The 14,728-nt window shown below is 47.9% G+C and overlaps 1 protein-coding gene across 1 annotated transcript; it reads right to left on the bottom strand.

The window, feature by feature from the left end:
- Nucleotides 1-557: 557 nt before the first annotated feature.
- Nucleotides 558-1,529, bottom strand: LOC119660932. The gene is made up of 2 exons (XM_038069921.1): nt 1,138-1,529; nt 558-881 (listed from the first exon to the last, which is right to left on the bottom strand). Exons 1-2 carry the CDS (start codon nt 1,339-1,341, stop codon nt 705-707), a joined length of 381 nt encoding a protein of 126 aa, XP_037925849.1. The 5' UTR covers nt 1,342-1,529; the 3' UTR covers nt 558-704.
- Between the last annotated feature and the right edge of the window lie 13,199 nt (nt 1,530-14,728).

The raw sequence follows: 14,728 nt of genomic DNA on the forward strand, positions 1-14,728 counted from the left end.
TTTGTTGGCTGCAGTCGCCGGCGAGGTATAAGCAGAGCCAGTCAGCGGCATCTCAGAAGCTGAGACTACGCTGGTGCTCGATAAAGCAGCAGCTTGCGGGGGCAGAATTGTCAGCGATTTTGAAACTGCAAGTTGAATCAACGCCAAAGTCGCCGTGTGTTGATCCAGCAGCTGAATTGCATACGATAGCGTGGTACCGCAGCAGGCGCTACAACGATAGGTAACGAAAGGAACAGCAATGGGTGTGAGCCTCTCCGTAACCGCTGTCAAGGTCAGAAACTGATATCGGTGGCATATAATGGTGGTCACATGCTCCGATACGGATTATACATGTCTGTCTGAAATATATGACCTCACCTTCATTCCAGCTCGACGAATTTGACAAGGTCCGCCTTTCCTCAGGTTAAGAACCGTTTGAAATTGTAGTGAAGCTTATTGGACCAGGAGGACTATGAGTTTCGATTGGTAAGGAAGAAAACGCATATACATGTATAAGGTCTACATACAAAATATATTTGAAGTATTTGTTATAAGTCAATTAGGACATGAATGAATAATATTTCGGTAAGAAATACAGAAAAAATAGTGAAAAAAGTTAACTAAATTTCCACAATTGGGAGAACTAGAAAATTTTTAATATAGATCAATTTGCGAAATGGAAATATCATATCTCGCTTTAGATTCGCTGGTCAACCTGTTGGCATCTATCTCCAGTAGTCCGGATTTTCCTCTAAATCTCGTCGGCGTCTTTCAGCTAACCATTTGAAAAATTCGGGAGTTCCATCTGCCATTTGTGCAGGTCCAGCTGGGTCGTCCGGCAAATTTATACCGTGTACGTAGTGCCACCAGTTCTTGAAACCGCCGAACCGTCCAATCGAAACCTGAAAGTGGTTCAGAGATGCAACTTTATGGTAGTGCTTAGTAAGTTTTGAAGGCTGTTCAGTAGAAACCCACATGGATTGTTCGTTTATGAAGTTCCTTGTATCATCCAAGTCACGAAAATAACTCAATATGAACTTAAACTTTATTAATAAAACAAACGCGAAACCAACGCATTCTGATCATAACCTATAATATTAAAACGACCACTTTCTCCTATATCACAACTACGCCTCTCAAAATAAGCAAAGAACTCACCCACAATGAAACGCCCAGAAAAATGAGAAAGAGCGCAAGGGTAGTCCAAAGAAATCGCGTTAGCTGTATCAGTGAGGTGTCCGGCATCCAAACTTCCTCAGGACCAGAAGCCATCAAAGCTAGGTCTATTTCCTCGTGAAGAGGAAAATTGGAATACACATGTCTCCCGCTAGGGAGCATGTACTCAAACATTTTGATTTTCATTTTGGCTCCTCCTCCTCACTCGATTATAGGCGTATCGATGAATATAAGTTGCGTTAATGTTGAATTTTGGCAAAGATTTTATATGCTCTTTTTATTGTCACTTGAACTACATTTCACACTATCAGGATATTGAGGTTAAACCGTATCGGGTGTAAAGGCCCAAAAATTCGTACAGGATGTTAACTGTCCAGAATACATTAATTGACTGAGGAGAATTCATCCCGGGACCCCCCCCCCCCCCGCCCCGCTTTTTAATCTCGTAACCATGGAAACGGCAAATCAACAAGGAAGAAGATCCTACAAATGTTAGGGGTGGCGGGGAAAAGGGAGCAAGCATCGTAGCTTGCTGCGATAATTCATTCGAAAAATTAGTTGATCAAATCTACATATCGCACCCTTGCGGCAAAAAAGTTCATTTTCCAAATCGCAAAAAACTATTTGCTACCAAAAAAAGTTAATTTTCTCCACAACTTTTTGTAGTGCAGTTTAGAGGGTTTTGCAGATAAACGGAGCGTTATATTCTATTATGAATGGTGTTGTTAACTAAAAAAGACTGAAAAATTCGAGTCACGACACTTTTGTTGCAAGGATACGATATGCTAAACTGCTTTTCCCTGGATCCTCCGGACTCCTGTTCTGGGTCGGATTACTGGCTTAAGTAGTCTCGTTTTTCTAGGGCATTAACTTTTTGAAACATTATATCGAGCCTATAGAGTTCAAGGGCACACAACCCGTGGTTCAGGAAACATCAATTAACCTGCCTCCTCCTCAATCCGTATCCGTTTGGTGCCTTAAGTGGAACATCCCATCTGGCTACACATGTGTTTCCTATTCAGCAAGGAACAATTAGGCAATCCATATATAATTAACTTCCTCAGACGAAGAGATGTTAGCAAAGGCGTTCCCCACCTCTTTGCCTTAAGTATAATCGACCATGAAATCCCGATTTTGTCCAGGTAAAAGCCAAATAGCTAAGTAACATTTTATCACACCATGCATTCGCCACACTGGCGTTTCGGCAGCTGTGACCTCAACGGAAGGACCTGAACGTAGTGCATCATCAGTGCTTGTGCCACCTTTTTTAAATTCAGAAACCCACTGTTTAACTGTTGAATAGGGGTCAACCAGTGCGCTGCAGATAGACTGATGCGGAACATAGCTCCTTGAGGCCAACCTATCTATCTCTGAGGATGAGCTGTCTCTCCTCTGGGACGGTCTGTGCCTTTTCAGGAGCCAAGCCTCTCGTCTACCAAAACCGTTAGTGAGCGGTGATGGCCACACCCTGTACGAAGTAACCCTACTATTAACAAAACGCTACGGATCTAGACTATACCTCCCCCAATCCAGGATGTCATGCGAACCGTGCCCATTGGATAGTTTGCAGTCGTGGGGTAACTGACTGTATTCGAACGGAGCCTCACTGATACCTGGTCGCCTCAGTGAGTAAGTTAGACCTTACCGTGCTACGGGGGGCTATGGCACGGCGGACCTCTTAACCCCCATACTCGTGGGAATCAAATGAGTACAAAACATGAAAAGAAAACGAAAACCAAACAAGCGGGGCCCCGTACCGCACAAAAACTGGTTAATCAGGCGGAGGCACGTCTCCGAATTACTGAGAGCCAGGTGACTACACCCAAGAAGGGAGAAGTTGGGACGTCAAGCAGTGGATCCAAGATGAGCATTGGTATACTGCGTGGACAACAGCCAACGAACACCACTGCTCAAAGAGCAAGGACCAGCAAAAGCACGTCTGAGATAAATATAACAGACGTCAGCAAGGAGACAGGTTTCAGTGGTGCCGGTGCTAAATGGTACCTGCGCTATCTGAAGGAAGGCCTGAAACCAAAAGAGGCCCTTAAGAAGGCTCAGGACAGACCTAAGCCATCTCTACCGGAGCCGAGAAAGCGGGGAGCAGCACAGATCAGCCCGCATGAAGGGAATGCTCCCAAAAAATCCAAACGTGAACCCAAAGGGGGAGAAAACCCGGGCAGGTCAGGAGTGAAGGCAGAACCCAGGAAGTCCGCCGTTAGCAATGCTAGTGCAATCAAGGGCATTCGACTGGCCATACTGCCAAAAAGGTTTCCCGAGCAAATACTCACTCGGGAGAAGCATGAAATCATTGAGGACCTTGTCGTCAAGCAGATGATCAAGGGTTGGACGTCGAAACTGGTGTTCACCGGGAGACGCTTTCGACCAGGCCTTATACCGGTGGGACTGCGCGACGGAAGACACTGCAGAATGGGTTAGAACCATAGTTCCTAGATTACCAGGCTGGGGAGAGGTGGAACTGTCAACATGTGCTGGGGATGATATACCAGGAGCCCACATGATGACAATTTTTCTGCCAAAGGCCGCAGCAATAGAAACGAAAGACCTTATGAGACTCCTAATTACTCAGAATGAAGATCTCCATACTCGACTATGGAGAGTCTTCAGAAGCAAGGTGGAGGGCAAGGGTAAACTCCTCACGATCGGGGTAGATGACCGATCCCTGGAGGCAATTAAATGTCGGAGTTGTCATATCAACTACCGATTTGGCAATATACCCGTGCATGTGCACAGGGAAAAGCCGAGGAAAGAGACCTCGGAGGAAGCACCGGGTGGAAAACTTACCGAGGTCCCTGAAGAAGTCTCGGAAGCCATAGAGGCGGAAAGGACTGGATCAACCAGGGAAATAGATCTGCTGCCCAGTGAAGAGCAGAAGCTGGACGACCTAGACCTAGGACTCCTAGGGCTCAGGGTAGACAGCGACGCGCAGGAAAGCGCCATGTCGGAGGAGGACGGTGACACTCCGACAGTGGAGAAGAGCTCCAAACAATAATAATAAACCTCCACCATGCGAGAGCTACATCTGCAGTGATTGCAAGGGCAAATTCCAAGGAGAACATTGGAATAGTGCTGGCTCAGGAGCCCTAGGTGTACCGGGGGAAGATTCGCGGTCTGCAAGGAGGAAGCATGCAGGTAATTTGGGACTCCTCTTGTGAAAAACCAAGAGCTTGCATAATTCTCAAACGTAATTTAAAATACATGTCTTTCAGAGTTCTTAACCGGGGACCTTGTGGCTATCCAAATCTCATTGGAAGCCGGGAGGAGCACTGGAGAGGCAGTCGTAGCATTGGGATACTTCCCAGGAGACGAAAGCCGGGCTCCACCGGAACAAGTCGCAAAACTGACGAAGTATTGCGAGGAGAGGGCGTTACCACTTCTTCTGGCTGCGATGCCAACGCCCACCACGACGTCTGGGGAAGCAGCGACACCAATCGTAGAGGTGAGCACCTTCTCGAATTTATTCTTAGCAATAAGTTAGAAACAGCTCTACTACCAAAAACTATCTCCACCTCCACGTGGTGACTGCTGGGAGCTCCTTCTTAACGAAAAGCTGCAGACGGAGAAGTTTGAAGGCGAGTCTCCCGCGCCTAAAAACGGGACAAATTGTACCAACTGGTCCTCCAGGTTGGGGGTTGGGTAGGGCTGACAACCCTACACGGAAAACAACTTGTTACGAAGCCACAACAGGAGCCTCGGATAGGACGGATTTTAAAACGACGGACACGGCAACGACACAGGAACAACGATTTGTGCATTTTCTCATGGAACGTGCGCTCCCTGTACAGAGATGAAGCCGATGAGCAGCTAGCCGATACCCTGTCCCAATATAGGGCTGATATAACAGCGTTGCAAGAGATGCGATGGACAGGGACCGGTTTCCTGGAGAAGAGCCGCTATACCATATATTATAGCGGTCATCCAGTAAACCATGTGCTCGAAGTAGGTTTCTTAGTCAGCCAAAAAATGAAACCTGCTGTTATCGGTTTTAAAAAAATTAGCGAACGGCTATGCACTCTGCGCTTGAGAGGCAAGTTTAGAAATATAAGCCTCATAAACGTTCACGCCCCTACAGAGGAGACTGCAAAGTCGGAGAAGGATACCTTCTACGAGGCAGTAGAACGAACCCTCGAAGCCTGTCCCAGATATGATATCAAAATCATACTTGCGGATTTTAACAGCCAAGTAGGGAAGGAGCCCGTGTTCAGGCGATACGTTGGCTCCCATAGCTTACACGAAAAAACAAATGATAACGGACTGCGAACTATTCAATCAGCAGGGTCACACGAAATGATTATTGGAAGTACCTGGTTTGCGCGGAAAGCGGTGCACAAACATACGTGGGCCTCTCCAGACGGAACGACTTTCAACCAAATTGACCATGTGTTGATCGAACGCCGCCACCTCTCAGCCTTGATGAATGTCAGAACATATAGGGGGGCCAATATAGACTCGGATCACTATCTCGTTGGCATGGTGCTCCGAGCTCGAATAACAATACCACCTAGAATCCCCTCTGACAATCAGGTGAGAGTGAACACTGAAGCCATCCACAACACAACCCTCCGCGACACCTATAAGAGGGAAATGGATACCTCAATAACCGCAGTCAACAGAGGACCTGGGGATGAAGCATCAACAAATGATCTTCACAACCACCTGAAGAACGTTATCATGGATACGGCCACAAATACACTTGGCCCCAGCCGCAAAAGGAGTCGGAACGGCTGGTTTGACGATGAATGTAAGCTAGCAGCGGAACGGAAGAATGCCGCATACCGAGTAATGTTACATTCTCAAAGAACGCGGGCACGCGCAGAGACTTATCACGAACTCCGTCGAGCGGTGAAGCGACTTCACAGACAGAAAAAGGAAGCCTGGGAGAACTAACAAGTCTGTGAACTCGAAAAGTACAGGGAGCAACCGCACTAGGTCCGCAAGTTTTACCAACAAGTCAGCAGGATGAAGCCTTATACACCTCGATGCTCATCCTGCCGAGACAAAGAGGTAAATCTGATTTCCGACAGAATGGGCATATTAGAGCGATGGGTTGAGTACTTTGATGAGCTACTGAACAACCAGAACATCGGCGAGTTGGAGGTCCCACCAACTGAAGACGACGGGCAAATACTGCCACCACCAAATTTAGGAGAAACAGTCCGTGCAATTCATCGGCTAAAAAATCATAAGTCGCCAGGAGCCGATGGAATTACAGCCGAATTGGTTAAATATGGAGGCGACCAGTTACACCAAGTGGTTCATCAACTTGTGCTCAGGGTATGGGACAGCGAATCAATGCCTGACGATTGGCAACGAGGCATTATCTGTCTCATACATAAAAAGGAAGATATCACACAGTGCAGCAATTATAGAGGTAACACGTTGCTGAGTATCATCTATAAAATATTCTCCGCTATCCTACTAGGCCGGATAGCCCCATACTCCCAGAACATCATTGGCCCATACCAAAGAGGCTTCACTCCAGGCAAATCAGCAACAGATCAGATTTTCTCTCTGCGGCAAGCGATGGAAAAACTGGAATATGCACAACAGTTGCACCATCTGTTCATCGACTTTAAAGCCGCCTATGATAGCATAGCCAGGGTAAAACTGTACACGGCCATGAGAGAATTCGGTATCCCGACGAAATTAATAAGACTGACTAGGCTGACCCTGACCAATGTGCGAGGCCACATAAAAGCAGCAGGATTACTCTCAAAACCATTCGACATCAACAACGGTCTACGACAAGGGGATGCCCTATCATGACAGAATTTCATATAGATGAACATGGAGAGTAAGAAAAAATCCGCGGGAAGCAGAAACAACCGCACCTCCCAATGAGAACACTGAGAGTACCAAGCGGATCGCAGACAGCCCATTGCAGAACGAACTAGGGAAAAACGAAAGGAGAAAGGGACATCTGAAAGAGACTTCACTCAGGTACTCTCCAGGGTTCAAAAGAAGGGGGCGAATAGCGATAGGAGACAACAAGACGCCGCGTCATCAGAAAAACTACTGCTTAAAATGAAGGCGGACACGAACGACGGAGCACCAAAAGAAAAGGTGGACTAGACTGCCAGCTCTACTTAGTAAGCCGACGGAAAGCAAGACTTTAGCGGAAGTCCTCAGTGAAATCCATTACAAAATCAAACCCTAAGATAGCGGAGCGGAAGTGTCTTCCATTTGTAAAACGAAGGGTGGTGAAGTCCTAGTCGAACTAATCACGAGGACAACAAATGAAGTTACGTTTTGTGATGCAGTCAAGGGCCTTTTGGGAGAGAAAGTTTTGTCCATCAAACGTGAATGTCCAGAGGTAACCAATATGCAAACTCCAAAGGACAAAAACGAGGAAGCTTCTAAACAGCCGGAAATTCAGAATTGGTTGGGTAGTGTGTAGGATAAGAATTCGGGCCGCTCCAACCAAATATTATAAATGTTTGGATTATGGGTACACAGCTGCAACCTGTCAGGGACCAGACAGAAGGGCAACATGCCGTAAATGTGGTCAGTCAGACCGTAAAGCGAACACCTATGTAGGGACCGTGGCACGTTTGATGAGAACGTTGGGCACACTGCGGGTCCGGGGCGGTGTCCAGTCTTCAGAGCAGAATTGGAAAAGGCTAGAACGCGGTCAACATGATTCGCATCCTACAAACCAATATGCACCGGAAAGCAATCGCTCACGCGTTGCTAGCGCAGTTCGCTGTGGAGAACAAAGCTGATTTAGTACTCATCAGCGGGCAGTACCAAGACAAGGATCCAGTTTCATGGCACTCTGACATATCAGGTACCGCTGCCATATGGGTTCGGGACGGCACCTTCCTTAGGGTTCTTACCCAAGGCTGAGTGGAGGACTTTGTCTGGATTCGGTGTTCAGGGATAACGTTTTTCAGTGTCTATCTTCCCCCGAATGAAACAATGCCATTCTTTCGACGCAGACTTGATGCTTTGGAGGACACTATCTTAGGCTCCCCTGGTCGGGGGTAATTTCAATGCCAGGGCACTTGAATGGGGTATTACTCACACAGACTCCAGAAAGAATCAAATTTTCGAAATGGCGACGAAAACCGGACTGGTAGTTCAAAACACCGGATCCACCCCAACGTTCGTGCGCCCAGGCTGGGAGGGAAGCATTCCAGACGTAACCTTCACGTCGGAATCACTGGTGTCGCTGGTGGACGGGTGGCGAGTTCTAGAAGACTTCTCGGTAAGCGACCATCAATACATCGCCTTCGAAGTGGTGGACACGAACTTCCGGTATACGCCACCCCGGCGCTTTTTCTGTGCATGGAATGTTGCGAGAGTGAACACCGGGAGGTTTGTTGAAACTCTTGGAGCAGGTGGACTGTCGTAAATTCAGTTATGAGCCTGATAATGGCGATGGCAAACCTTCTATGTATTGGTGGACGGTGGAAATTGCAGAGCTCCGGAAGGATTGTCACAAGCGCCGCCGCTTAACACAAGGTCTAAGCGGCCGGGAGGAGGCATATATTATAATGACGGAGTACAAATCAGTCAAAAGGAGACTCCGTAGCGCAAAGCTCGCTGCCTGCAGGATCTGGTCGACGAGGTGAATGCGTACCCGTGGGGACTCGGTTACAAACTGGTTAAGGCCGAGCATATGGACTGCATTTTAAGGGCACTATTCCCTGCTCACCACGTATGGAATGATGGCGTCAGCACGGAGAGAGTGAAGGACCGTCCACTTTTCTCTATAAAAGAGTTGGAACAGGCAGTCCTCTGTATGAAAAACAAGAAAGCGCCAGGACCCGATGGTATTCCAGCAGAAGGTGGCGAGGCTTGCGCTGATCAGTAAAGGGAAAGGCGGCCGCGAGTTGCCGTGTCCATACCGCCCACTAGCTTGACACTACCGAAAGAGTTCTCGAAAAGCTCACCAGAAATAGATTCGCTGAAGCGAAGCGCGTTGCGGAGATTTATCGCCACGGCAGTTTGGTTTTAGAGCAGATCCATAGTTGATGCTGTCATGAAAGTCGTCGATATCGTTCGACGAGCGGAGGCACATAGTCGCCAGTCCGACGGGTGGTGCTCCACGTAACGCCGTTAAAGATGTTCTAGACACATTAAACAATACTTTCCACGTGCCGAACTATCTCTTGTGGATATTTAGGGACTATCTGAGGAGCCGCTCTCAGCTCTATGATACACTAGAAGGTCAGAGGAGGATAAAGGTCACGTCGGAGGTAGCACAGGGATTCATCTTAGGCCAGACCCGTGGAACGCCACCTACTTAAACCCAACATGCCAGATGATGTCGCAATGCTTCTTGCTGGACGCACTGTCGAACAGTCACAAAGCAGACTCGGCATACTGATATGATGGGTAAGCGGATGGATGACTATTCATGGTTTCAACTTAGCACTGTAAAAAACCGAAGTAGTCATCCTGACTAAAAAGACAATTCCGACCCTGCGACCCATATCGTTCGGCGAGTCGATGAACGAGTCAAAACCAACGGTAAAGTACCTCAGGCTGACTCTTGACTCAAAGATGAGCATTTTTGACCAAATCAAAGCACCAGCCAAAAAGTTTGCAGGTTGAGTTTCGGCGGTAATTAGACAAATAGCAAGTATTGGGGGGTCCTACCTCTACGGCGCAGAGATATGGGATGACGGTCTTGGCAAGGAGGTATATCGTAAGCCTCTCACGTAACTACAGAGACGGGAGCTTTGCGGGTGGCGTCTGCGTACCGCACTCTCTCCGAGCCGGCCGTGATGGTGATTACGGGAGTGACCACCGTTGTCCTTTTTGCTAAGGAGCCTCAAGCCATATACAAGCGCAAAGGAGAAGAGACAAGAGAGATAATTGCTCGCGAAGAACGGCAACGCATCTTAGACGAGTGGCAACTCTCTGAAATGAAACTAGAGGCAGATGGGCTGCGCGGCTCATCGACAACTTAGGTCCGTGGCTGAATCGGAAGCATGGTGAGACTGATTATTTCCTCACCCAGTTCCCAATGGGCATGAAGGTTTTCAGTGTTACCTGCACAAGATTGGAAAGGCACGATCTCCGGATTGTGTGTTTTGCAATGGAGTTGTGGGCGACGCCCATCACACTTGTTTTTCTTGTGGAAGGTGGGATAAGATTCGTCAGGAGCTCTATTTAAACATCTTTTTAAACATGATGTATCTCTCTCCAGACAACATTGTCGAGGAGATGCTGAGGAGTGCTGATAGGTGGAGCCGTGTTGCCCATTACGTTCGGGTCCTCTCGTTGCTAAGAAGATAGAGCTCGACCGGTGGATCCCTGATCCCTGATTTGAAGGTTCCGTAAGGCGGGAGAGTTCGGGAACTAGCCCGAAGTAATGTGACAAATGATTCCAGGCTAACTCTCTGACGATGGGGAGGTGTTTAGTTGGTAGTCCGGCGACGTACCGAACCGAGAGTCCAACATTCTGTGCATATCTACCGCAAACAAAAAAAAACAAAAGGAAGGTCTCATCACTCTTCATCTGCCTCCAATGGAGCCCCGAATCGTGATCAAATTACCCTCATTGCCAAATCATAGGTTTCTCCGCATAATTTTCACCCCTGGTACGGATTTTCTCTCTACGAGTTTTCATGCCATCGCATATGCCTATTCGCTGAAATGTTAATAATGCAAATAAAGAGATCATAAAGTAAATCATTTGACATGACATGCGCCGTTACGAGACCATTGAATATCAACAACGATCAAAGAAAGAGGGATGCCCTATGATGCGTCCTCTTTAACCTGAAGAAAGTGATTCGCAATGCAAATGGAAGTGGGAGACACTCCATCCTCTTCATCATCACGCCCACCCAAATACTGGCCTACGCTGACAATATTGACATAATGAAAAAAACAACCCGATATATATAGTCTACCTTCATGTAGATTGAGCGGGTGGCACGAGATCTCGTTCAGCATATTAATGAAGACAAAACAAAGTGCATGGTGGCAACGTCGGCACCAAATATCAAAAACCGATCAACATCGAATCGCACTGGTCAAACGAAAATGATAAAGATGGGAAACTAGAACTTTGAGATCGCTGAAAATTTCTCCTATCTAGGGTCGAACATCACAACCGATGACAGCCATGTCGATGAAATCCGCGCACGATTGAAGACTGCCAACAGAACCCATTTCGGCTTACAAAACCTGTTTCACTCCAAAATTCTCACTATAAGATCAAAGCTTTTACTGTACAAGACTATGATCTTACCAGCCCTTACTTATTCCTCGGAGACTTGGGTTCTGTAATGATAAGAGTGAAATCGGAGATCAAGTCGATCATCCTGAGTGGCCGATAACGACCTAGAGGGCAGAGCTATCCCAAAAATCTAGACAAATTGGCTAAATTGACCGTGAAGGTCCGCCCACAAAAATTGAAGCTCCATCAAAGTGCTCGATCGACACGTTCTTGCACGCCTCTGTGCTAGCCAGGCTCGGGAATGTGGGGGGGTCCTTTGAGCCCTTGGATCCCTCACGCTTCATTACTCGAAACAACGTGTCTATTCCGATGCGTGGGTCCGCACCGGATTCTAAATTCGACATTACTACGAATTTCGCGACGGCCTATCGAAGGACAAACAGAACGCGAACTAAGGTTGGAAATTAAAAGAGGAAAGAAAAAAAACGGCTCGACCGCGCACGTGGAGCCGTAAGTCTCCGGACCTGAGTGCCGCGATCAAGGAGGGGAAGATCCACGACGGTTCACTGTCTCAATGATCGTCCCTTCTGCCTCAGATCTTGCATGAGGCACGGCCTCTGAGGTTCCCACCCTACCTCGGCATCCTCAGGCCAGTTATTACTTTGAGGATGTCCCTTTTAAAACAGTTCCGCGGGGGGGAAGAAAAGAGGATTAGAAAGGGAGGAAGTCCTCAAACCACTATCACTCTATTCAATCTTCATTATTGTTGCAATTTCATAACAAATAAAAACAAAAATAAACAAATGGTAAAATTCAAAGAGAAAAAAAAAATAATAAAAAAAAGAAAGAAAAATAAATAAAAATAAAAAGGAAATAAAACTCCGCCGAAGCCGGTCCCAAGCCCGGTTGTGAAAGGAGGAGGGATGGATAGCTTCAGTCTGAATGGCTGTACGCCACCGCAGCGTCTCGGGGGGTAGGTGAGGAAAGTGCAGGAGCTTTGCAGACTTGCAGATTACTCACTAAGGAAGCTATCTACACACCTGGCAGCTAGGGATAAAATGCACCACCAAAAATGAGAAGAAGGAGAAATTTAAGGTTCGGTACGGATAACCGGCGGGAGTCGTCTGACTTGGTGACTGGGTCGGGCTCTCGTAATGGACAGCACGGCGTCGAAACCGCTAGTCGTGGGGCGGTTCGACGTCTAGGCGCCACGACGACCAGGAGCACAGCTCCGCCTGCTGCAGCTGTTTCGCCACAACCTGTGGCGACCACTTCAGCAGGTTCGCGTAGGAAGCGGATGAAATGGACTGAAGAAATGAACCTCTTCATCATCCGCTCCTACTACGAAATAACGGCGGGGGCGGGTACAACATCTTACCGCCCCTTGTTGCACCAGAGATTCGTCGAGCGTTTCCCGCAATTCGCGCACGTGACTGTGCAGCGAGTCGCAGACCAGTACCGCTTTATTACTCGCAGCGACACAATCCCGGCCACCATCAGGGAACGTGTTCGACTTGAAGTCATCGGGGAAACTGGTGACCGAGAGTCGATGGGGGCAGAGGCGGCGGCATCCACAACATCACGCCGCACTGCAGGCAGGTTTCCGCTGAGGTTCGGGACGAATTCCAAAGAGCGTGTATAGAATTCTCGGATATGGATCCTTTGCATAGACCAGGCATTCCCAGGCTCTATGCATCTCCAGCAACTCCGGGAATTCTATCTCAAATCAATGATGAGATTGCATCTCGACTGTGTGCTGATATGTCGCTGCTGCAACTACAATCACTTGTGTGTTGTGGTGCAGTTGCGGCTATCAGATTGCACGGTCAGAAGATTCGCTTTCGTGTTATTGGTTTGAGTGACAAAAGAGATCCACCATGGAAAATTCGTCTGGAACGTCGGCGGGACTCACTAAGGCAGGACATTGCTAGACTGATTCAGATCAGCACTGGCAATGCCAGCCGACGGGTGAGAAACAAAGTGCAGAGGGTTTACCGGAACTATGCCATCCCCTGTGAGACACCCGTTGTTGAAATTCTGGACACACTAAAACACAAACTTTCTGTCATATGCAGTCGGTTACGGCGGTATGGCGAAAGTTATTCCAGACGTGTCCAGAATGCAACATACGCGAGGAACCAGCGGAGCTTTTTCAGATCTCTCAACGAATCCCAACAGAGCACCCAGACAATACAGTTCTCGGTGACGGAAGCGAAAGAGTATTGGGGTGGGCTTTGGGGGTTACCTGCCCAGCATGCTGAGCATGCTGAGTGGATCACCGCCGAAGGCACCCGCCATGTCAATACACCTGGCATGAATTTCGCGGATGTTACCGAAGAGGAAGTTCGACGAGCCATAAACAGCTCGAAGAACTGGAGGGGCCCAGGTCTGGATCGGGTGCAGAATTTCTGGTATAAGAAATTTACCAGCGTACACAGTCGGTTGGCACGCAGTATAAATGAGGTCATGAGTCGGCCGGAGGAATTTCCACCTTTCCTCACTGCGGGGATTACCTACCTTATCCCTAAGAAGGACACGGTGCAGGACCCCGCAGACACAAGACCGATCACTTGCTTACCAACCCTCTACAAATTCATCACGTCCATTATTAGTGGAAGGATCAATGCGCACCTCGAGACCAACAACATTCTGTCCGAGGAGCAGAAGGGCTGCCGAGTTGGGTCAAGGGGTTGCAAAGAGCAACTCATTATCGACTCGGTAGTTGTAGGACAAGCAACTAGAGGCCAAAGAAACCTCTTCAGTTGCTACATCGATTATGCCAAGGCTTTTGATAGCGTTCCGCATACCTGGCTAATCGACATCCTACATCTGTATCGCATTGATCCGAAACTAATAAAGTTTTTGGCGACAGCCATGGAAGGGTGGCATACCACCTTATCAGTCCGTACATCTGAGGGTGCTAATACCTCAGAGCCCATCCGTATACGGAGGGGCATCTTCCAGGGGGATTCATTGAGTCCTCTTTGGTTTTGTATGGCACTGAACCCCCTTTCATGGCTACTGAATGATGCTAGAGGGCATGGTTTTGCAATAAAATATGGCCTACATGCTAAGTGCGAACTGACACACTTGATGTACCTAGATGACATCAAGCTGTATGCTGGTACTGACAACCATCTTAGAAGTCTGTTGAGAATAATAGACATGTTCAGCCGTGATATTCGGATGGAGTTTGGATTAGACAAATGTCGAATCCAAGCCATCCGCAAAGGTCATCACGAGCCGCATGCCGGACATAGCATTGGTGACCTCCACATCGAAGCTATGACCGAGACAGACTTCTACAAGTACCTAGGAATTCTGCAAGGAACGCATGCTCGAGTTGGTGATCTGAAGGAAGCTCTGCTGTCCGAATTCCTGCGACGTGTAAAGCTGGTGCTGAAATCGCATCTCTCGGGG

This window comes from Hermetia illucens, chromosome 7 (assembly GCF_905115235.1).
Source record: "Hermetia illucens chromosome 7, iHerIll2.2.curated.20191125, whole genome shotgun sequence".
Lineage (NCBI taxonomy): Eukaryota > Metazoa > Arthropoda > Insecta > Diptera > Stratiomyidae > Hermetia > Hermetia illucens.